This window comes from Phoenix dactylifera, chromosome 3 (genome assembly GCF_051530095.1).
Source record: "Phoenix dactylifera cultivar Ajwa chromosome 3, Ajwa_hap1_PhDact_Kaust_v1.1, whole genome shotgun sequence".
Classification (NCBI taxonomy): domain Eukaryota; kingdom Viridiplantae; phylum Streptophyta; class Magnoliopsida; order Arecales; family Arecaceae; genus Phoenix; species Phoenix dactylifera.
Window position 1 is genome coordinate 55,841,055 of NC_143192.1, and position 9,167 is coordinate 55,850,221.

General features: G+C 36.1%; 1 protein-coding gene across 1 annotated transcript; it reads left to right on the forward strand.

Moving 5' to 3' along the window:
* Positions 1–1,043: 1,043 nt before the first annotated feature.
* Positions 1,044–6,203, forward strand: LOC103708424 (putative cytokinin riboside 5'-monophosphate phosphoribohydrolase LOGL10). Its single transcript, XM_008793346.6, has 7 exons — positions 1,044–1,267; positions 2,096–2,193; positions 2,311–2,341; positions 2,774–2,873; positions 4,248–4,318; positions 5,533–5,676; positions 5,881–6,203. Exons 1-7 carry the CDS (start codon positions 1,148–1,150, stop codon positions 5,971–5,973), a joined length of 657 nt encoding a protein of 218 aa, XP_008791568.1. The 5' UTR covers positions 1,044–1,147; the 3' UTR covers positions 5,974–6,203.
* The last annotated feature ends 2,964 nt before the right edge of the window (positions 6,204–9,167 follow it).

A 9,167-nucleotide genomic window follows, 5' to 3' on the forward strand; every position in this document is an offset into this window, starting at 1 on the left:
TGGTTTGAGATACCTATTATTCACATAAAAAATTCACAAAAAAAAAATCTACCCAATTTGGCAACTTCATAATTAACTAATCCGAGACAATAAATCTTATAACTTGCACTGCTCCCTCTTGTTATATGGCAAGAGAATTATTTTATGCTCATAACAAGAACTCCGCTGCATTACCCTCCATGAAGGGAGAGTGAGGTCTCAGCATTTAACCAATGAATTGCTCATTTAAGAAGTTGTTATGACATTAATGATATGCTTGTATAGTTGCTTTCTAGTATAGACTATGCTTGTATGTTATGACAGTCATGAGATGTCCATGTTGGGCAAAGTGAATCACAAAATATAAAAATTAAGATTTAAATAAAATATTTTTTCGTGTTCCATTAAAGATATTTTACAGAAGCCTAAGATTTCATCGTCAACTACTTTAATATATCCTGCAATAGAACAATGATGGAAGAAAATTTGTAAATCTTTAAGGTTATATCCAGCCATTTTGTGAAGCAGAAGAACAAATATCATACAAACCAACATGCTAGTAATATTTACAATTCTATATAGTTTCTATAGAGTTTCTAATTTGATCCAATATGATTATATATCTTCTATTTTATAAACTTTTTAAACCATTATCGTTCCCTACTTCATCTAAGTATTTTATCTTAATTTTGCTAAAAGATAAATTATCTTAATTATTTTCTATTATAGTAATTTGCCACATATAAATATTAATGGCTCATGTGACGCACGCTTTTTTTTTATTTTGAATTATTGGATGTCAGTGCGTCGAATACTCGAATCAAGTGCGAGTATAGAGGAAACATTTTTATCGAGCAGGTAATATGGATATAAATAAATCCATTAATAAGAAAACGTACGGCCTGACACGGTATCAGCATTTATTTATTCATGTATTTATTTGGTCGGCCCCACCATTGTTTTCCCACGTGTTTTGTGGGCGCGCGCGAGTGCGGCTTTGGCACGTGCGAGAGGCCCCCTGCGTGCTTTATATGAGCGCTTGGTGGCGCACTCAAGGGCTCGAGGCTGTAGTAGTTATTTGTATTCTGCTGTTCCACCAGCTAAAAATACAGGAGGGAAAGCAGAGCAAGAGAGAAAAGGCGTGAGAGAGAGAGAGAGAGAGAGAGGAATGGAGAGGGAGAAGGAAATGAATCAGTCCAAATTCAAGAGGATTTGTGTCTTCTGCGGGAGTAGCCAGGGGAAGAAGAGAAGCTACCAGGATGCTGCCATCGAGCTTGGCAAGGAGCTGGTATCCTATGCTGCCTTGGTCCCTACATACTTCTTTCGTTCTTTACTACTAACTTCGAGTGCATCTTGTTACTTACTATTTAACACAAAATTCTTATTTTGTTGTGTAGATTTCTAACTATTGGGATGTCTAAAACTCGTGTATTCTTTCTCTTTTCTTTCGTTTATATTAACTTTATCTGCATCTTATTTTTACCTGGTTATTGTTTAAAACCCAAGTTTTTGCGTGCTACTCGGTTTTGTAATTTTTGGGGTGCGTAAATTTGGTGCTTGTCATTGGCTATCATCTCTTTCTTCTTCTTCTTCTTTCTTAATATAATATTTTGAGGAAACTTTCTTATATTTGTATATATTTGTAATGATTTTTTCTCAAGAACGTATAACGGCAACTGGGTGTGCCTCCATCGATCCTTTGACTCTTTAGCTATTCTTTTTTTGCATCTCCCCCTCTCTGTCTCTCTATGCCTCTGTCTTTCTTTCTACCCTTCCACTAGTTATTGGAGTCTTTGTCATATATCCTCCTTTGTCTTTTTCCTTTTGCCCGCTATCTGTTCTTATCTTTACTTCCAACATGTTTCCCAGTGATATGGATAGCCATTAATCCATTGGTCCCTCTCATTTATGGAACCTCAAAACTAAAAGCCATTACCGATGGAAAGTACGAGAGGCCCCCACCTACCTCTCTCTATCTCCAATTTAAATGCGAGAGTTTTGCACTGTTAATTTTAAGGCATGGGTTATTTTCCACTAATACGTCATTGGATTTCATTGTATTTGAATTTTTTTTTTTTTTGCTGTATTATTGTTCTAACGGTTTGGATTGTTTCAGGTGTCGAGGAACATTGATCTGGTGTACGGCGGAGGGAGTGTTGGCTTAATGGGTCTGGTTTCTCAAGCTGTGTATGATGGTGGGAGGCATGTGATAGGGTAAGTTATATTTCTTACTTATTTCATGTATTTTTATACATTTCTAGGTGTTTTTGAGAAATCTTGTTGTTTTGTTTTTAATTTAGCTCATTTTAACATATCATTGCCTCTATGCAGAGTTATTCCCAAGACTCTCATGCCTCCAGAGGTATGTCTGCTATTAACTAATTTTAAGTTCAAAAAAGTTAGAATGTGTATCCTGTTTTCCTCTGCAATTTAACACCTTCCCTTTGATACAGTCAATTAAGCCGAAAAAATCTAAATCTTTTTAATAAGCCTTTGGATCATCTTATTGCATCTAAGATTCCAAGTTCATTTACTATATGTTACTTTTGTTTTTTCATGAAAATAAGAAATTGTTTTTTTTCCCTTCAAGCATAAATTCCCTTGCTTCTTAGGGGTGTGAAAGAACTGCTAATGCTTCTCAGCATATAGCACACTAAGATATCCTTAAAGAAGTGCTTGCAGCTTGAGGAACCTCAATCCCACTCCTCCTCCTCTCTCTAGCTGTGTTCATTCGAACCTCCTATTTCATGCAAAAAGATTATCCTCATGTGGTTTTGTTGGAAACTTTTGGCAGATAACTGGTGAGACTGTGGGAGAGGTGAAGCCAGTTGCAGATATGCACCAGAGAAAGGCAGAGATGGCCAGACAGTCTGATGCCTTTATTGCCTTGCCTGGTTAGTGTAACACCTGAACTCTATGGTAGATCAAGTAGACAAAAATGATACTCTTGAGACTACTTAGTATTTAATAATTTAAGACTCTAGAAAAAGAGAACTAAAATCAAGGTAGAACCCATGCTAGTTTCTGAACTTTTCCTCTATTTTTTTTTTTTGTCTTTTTTGTTAATATATCCATGTTTTCTTTCCTTTCATTTTTCCTGGTTTTGAAACCAAGATGCCTAATTTTTTTTTCAGCTTTAGGTTATCTCAAGATTTCAAACACCATGTACAAAGGTCCTCTTAATTAAAATCTAAGAAAAAGTTTTTGGATTACTTTTATCTCAATGGAACCACTAATTTTCTTTAAGATGTAATGTAACTTTTGCACCCAAATAGTTGGGAAAAGGCTGGATAGTTATGGTTCATGGTAAGCAATATATCTCGGCTAATCTTTCTCATGTACTTAATCTTTCTCGGAGATGTTGTATGCCTCTTGCAACATGAAGCGAAGGCTTTAACAGTTTTAATATTTCAGAATAAGCTCCTCATTATTTGGACTCTAGATGGGATTCTAATATGATCGAGTAAATAGGAGTTGAAACTGTCAAAACAATCTCGTGAACTTGAGGGGAAAATACAGCTAAAACCTTTTCTAATTTCTAAAACTGCAAAAGAGAGAAGCTCCACATAATTTTCTGAAAATATGATAAAAGTATACAGAATTGAATAATATGCTTTAAAATTATGTTCCTTCTAATATGTCATAACTAAAAAAATTCTGAATGTTTGGATAAAATAATTGTATGATAAGAAAAAAGTTGTTGTTGCTCTCTTAATTTTCCCCAAATGGTAGAAGTGTAGAGCATCACCTTAAGCGAAAAATACATGATAGGAGAATTGGCTTTTACAAGTAAACCTCTAAACTATCAATATGTGGTGCTGAAAATTAGGATTTTCTAAGAAGTATGAACACGTAATTGTTTGTGCTATTGGTTAGCAGCCTGTCAAAGTTTATAAAGTTTGCCAGTCAAATCATGTTAAAACTATTCTCATTAAGTTGTCTGTATTTATTCTTTAAATGCATAAGAATTAACTTGGTTCTAGTCAAGTTACTGGCTGTGTTGTGAACAACTTGGCTCAGATGAGAAATTAATGAGCTGTATCCCTCTTGGGTACTCCATTGCTTCACATTTCCTGTCACTAAATTACTGTTATCCTCAGAGGTAACTCCTGCAGAAGCTAATTTTCTTAAGCAGAAGGTAATTTGTTAGGAGCTTTCCAAGAAAGGACTAAACCAAGGAAAACGTCTAATAACTAGCAGAAAAATGTTAAAGCAGTCGAAGAACAGTGATTCGTCATAGCTCGAAGCTGATTTAGTGGACTTTGCAGGAGGTTATGGAACTCTTGAAGAGTTGCTTGAAGTGATTGCATGGGCTCAACTGGGAATACACGACAAGCCGGTAATGAGAAGTTTTCTTACAGTAATTTGGGTCCAACCAAGGTTTTTGTGTATGTATTTCGATTGCAGTCACCTGTCATCTCTTGGATTATTATTTGCTTCTGCATGTTTTTGATTTTATGATACGACTTGTGTGAGAACTGCATATTTGAATTACTACAGGTACTAAAACCCACAAAACTAGTTGAGCCTTAATAGAAGTGGTCTCCATTTGGTGGAGGTCAAGTTATTAATTCCCTCAAAGCTATATTGGAATTTTTGAATAATTTCAGGGATAGTTTTGTCATACTTAGGATCTTATTCAAAAAGATTAATCAGAAGGTGTTATTTCGATTCCTTAGTTCTGTATAAATATCAAGATATATCCAGTGCATAGCCAATATGGGATTAAACACATGTCTGCACGAATGCCGGAAGACCTTCAAACAAATGCATATGATACAGAGGTTTGTTAAGCTTGTTCAAATTTGCTGAGGCATGTAAAGCCTTGTGCACAAGATGGGAAGGGCCTTAGTATCCAACTATAAGATTCATATTAAAAAAAAAAACAAAAAAAAGGAAAAATGGAATGCTTGCATTTCTAATATTAGATTTCTCCAAGGCATTTTTATGATCTACAGGGTATGAATTATTTGTGGTTTAATTTTGTTGTGTGATGACTGGTTTCTTGGATATTTATTAGCTTGCTCGGTTGACTGGAAACTCAGCTTGCGTTTTCAATCATTTTGGTTTTCCAAGTCATAGCAAAATTTTCATGGTTGGTTCAAGAGTTATCCAATTTGTGAAGTTGACTGACACCAAACTCAAGTAGCAAGTAGGTCACCTCTGCTAAGCAGCATTTATTTTTCATTATTTTCTTTTATCTTTTACACATTTTAAAAGTTTGCCTAGTTGACTTGCAAGTCAACCGTAGTCTCTTTTCTTGTTACATTGGTCTCAAGTCAACTTAAAACAGTCACAAAATCATGTTTCAAGCTGAGTTTCGGACTTATCCAACTTGTTAGGTTGACTCACCTCAAACACCAAGTAATTTGGTCAACTCTGCTGAAATTTGCTTATTTTTTTTACCATTTTTATTTAGTGAGAAAATGAGGTGAGTTTTGAACTTTATGAACTTTGATAATGTCAACGTTTCTTGGATCTATATGTGTCTGTGCACTGGAGACTAAGCAGCTGCATTCCCAAAAATCTTTTTATTTTTCGGACTTCTTGCAGGTGGGATTGCTGAACGTAGATGGCTACTACAACTCATTGTTATCTTTCATCGACAAAGCTGTGGAGGAAGGTTTCATCATGCCAAGCGCCCGCCATATCATCGTTTCAGCTCCAACAGCAAAGGAATTGGTGAAGAAATTAGAGGTACTTAGAAATTTACAGGACTTGCAGCCAAGTGCAGTTTATATGCTGTTGATGTTGTTCATTCATGTAACATGAAACCTATTGTTAATGTATATAATCACACAAAGAGGCATAAGCAATAAGCACGAATATAATTTTTATGCATTGATCTCAGATTACAACTTGCAAACATTGAATTTTTTCCATGTTCTTGCGTTCTTTTAGGTATACTTCCCTCGTCATGAAAGAGTTGCTCCCAAGCCGAACTGGGAGATGGAGCATCTGGGACACTGCCAGAAATGTGATGTTTCTAGATAGGTAGAAGGAAGTTTGGGCAAGCTTTGGAAGGCATTAAACCACATTTTGGTAGGGTGTTAGGGGCAGGTTGAAATGACCAAAACTTTGTTGTATGAGATAATGCTTAGTGTTTCTTGTTTCTTTCTTTCTTTCTTCTTCTTTTTTTGTAATTATCACAAGGCACCTCAACATGGAAACAGTTCCTTCAACTTTTCTTAAATAGAAATTATGGTTTTGTCTATGTTCAAATATTAGAAACAGACTCTAAAATATCATCTAGTATTTCTTCTTGGCCAAACCTCTAAAGAGTGAAATAAAGCATTCACCTAAATAAGCTGTCTATAGATGCGGTCCTGTTTTCATTCTCTATGATTGTGAGATCTACTGAGCAAACATTAATATCACAATCCATCCTTAAGAGAGAATTCGGTCTTATAATACTTTATTATTGCATAAAAAAAGGCAAGGCTTCAGTCATGTAATCATTTGGCCTGAGATGCAAGAAAGCTTTTCCTTTTCCTCTTTTTGTGGTGAAAGATGGAAGATAGGAAAAAGGAGCGGGTTGGCAGGCTTTTACAAAATCTTTGTGCAAACAAAGCCCAAACCTGCCCCAGTTTAACAGATTTACTGAAAAAAAAAGCCATATAATAGATCAGTCAACTTACCTGATCCCAGTCCTCCACTGGCGACAGCTAAAAGTTATCACTTTCAAATTGGACCAGGCATCTGCTCGGATCTAATAGGGTTGTTCTAATCATCTATATACCACAAGGGCATTTGTGAATATACTAATTTTATCTCACTTCCCATTTCTGAGTGATAAAACAGGACACTTTCTGAACAGCTTTTGTTTGAACTCATGCGCCGGCAATTTACGCCCACGAATAATATTAAATGCTGTAAAATGCAAATCCAACACGAGCGAGGAGAAAACTTTTAAGAAAATAAATAGTCGTGATACATCCGACGATGTCATTGCATAAAATGCGTAAGAAAAATGCTTACAGCCAGGTCCACAACAGTTTTTACAACTATAGTTGAACAGTATAACAAGATCATAGATTATTACAGCAACTGCTCTGCATGAACTGCTCCCTGTCGTACACAGTATTATGAAAGATCAGCTATGTTTAGTTAACAAAATGCGAACTCTCAAAGCTCAGAAGTGGAATGGCATATCAGTTTCATTTTGTACCTTTATATTCTTCTTACTATGTTAATTATATTAATTTCAATTTGTTCATCTGACAACTGCAGAACATGAGCACCAACTAGACTCAATTTCTTGTTCAGTTGCTCCCTAATGATATTACCTCGTCTAGTATCTTGAGTGCTGCCAGCGATCATAAAGGATTCACCACAACCACACTACCCTTCTGAATTAGGATTTATAAATATGAACTCAGAACCGCAGAGATAATTATTTCAGAATGAATAAATGACTCTAATTTATTGGCCCAATAAGAAAAAATATAGCAAAAAATCGAGCTAGATGATCAGCCAGGAGCAAGCATACTTTAGGGCATCATCAACAAAATCCATCTTGGTTCCAACCACATGCATGAGGGCTTTTGGATCAGTTAATTTTAAATATTCCGAATGGCAGTCTCTCAAGCAATCATCATCCTAAGACGATCAATGAACTAATGTTAGGCTACAGAACACATGAAAACACAAAAATAGTTCTACACTTTCACCCCTAGTAACAAAAATGACTATGTACACCTGCTAATGCATGTTGACACAGCTTTGTAGCAATGAATGGCTTGATAAAAACATACTTTATAAATGGATGGTGGTTCACTTCTGCAGAGTAAATAGGATCAATGGATCAAATAGTATTCTAAGGGCCTCCTTGGACACCCAATCACCTAAATTTAGATATTGATAAAACAGGTGGTAGTTGTGTAAAGATAAAAAGGGAGACAAAAGTCTATAGTAAAGCAAAAAGATTATCGAAGAAAGATAAAATGGAAGACATAAATAAACTGTTAGAAAACTTATTTGAGAAATTCAAGAACCAAAATAACCATCAAATAAAGAAATTAGCTCCCTCTATATGGTATATACCCATCAATGTCAGATTATCTTTTTCTTCAGAACTATGCCTAGACTGCATATAGAAACAAAACTGAAAACGTTTTGCTTAAGCAGAGCATGGAGGAAGCTCATCTGGAGGAATACATAGTTCTGTATCAAGTTCTGAACATTCTGTCACCAGCTAATAAAAGAGATTCTGTGATATGGAGGTTGATTTCCTCTGGTGTTTCACCATTAACTCATTTTACAAACTTCTGAATTTTGGAGGGCTATTGCCAGCAGGATATTTGGTAATTTCATAAGCAATTGTGCCTGAAAAAGTGAAGCTGTTTACCCTGTCGGCCGACCGGTGAAAACGGAGGGGTTTCAAAAATACAGAAAATTTAGTCATCTAGATGCTATAATGATCTTTTCCGTCAAGCAATGGAAACCCTAAGCTACTCCTCAGCTCAGTTCATCGGGACAAATTAAGTTAAAAAAATCCAAATTATCAAGCAAAACTGAAAGAAACCTCTCGGCGTGGTTGGATAACAAATAGATTTGAAATCTAATGAAGAAATCAAGTGCTCGCGGTGGCTGGTAAAAAAAAAAAGCCGTGATCCAGACCTAAAAATGCGAACTTTATTCTTAAATTTATTACATCATACAGAAAACGACGAAGAAAACGACCGATTCCAGCCGTCCTAAATCCAAGATCGACTCCAACCCCAAAGTTTTAGGGTTAGGGTTGATGAAGGGTCTGAATAAAGAAGAAAATAAGTCTGAGAAAAAAGGGAGAGAAAATTTAACGCCTAACGAGATGATCTGTGCGCCGAAGGATAAAAAGGCGGTCCTTCGCCGGCGACCGGCCGCCGGAGACCAGGCCGAGGATGAGATTGAGAATCCCGAACGTTCAACGAAAACGGTCGTTGCTCGCCCGGTTCTACCTGTGGATTATGATGATATATTTACACGCGGACATGTGCTACTTAAAATGGTCGGATCCAGTAGAAAATATACTGGTAGCAAATTAGCATATCCAAGTATCGAACAACGTCAAAATAAATCAAGGTAGTTATTTCAGTTATGTAACAACCCGCCGTAACAGAACAAGTATAAAACATAACGGACTCTTTAAAACCGTTATAACGGCCATTAGAATATCGTAACGGCCCTGGCTTATTGCCTCGCTTCTG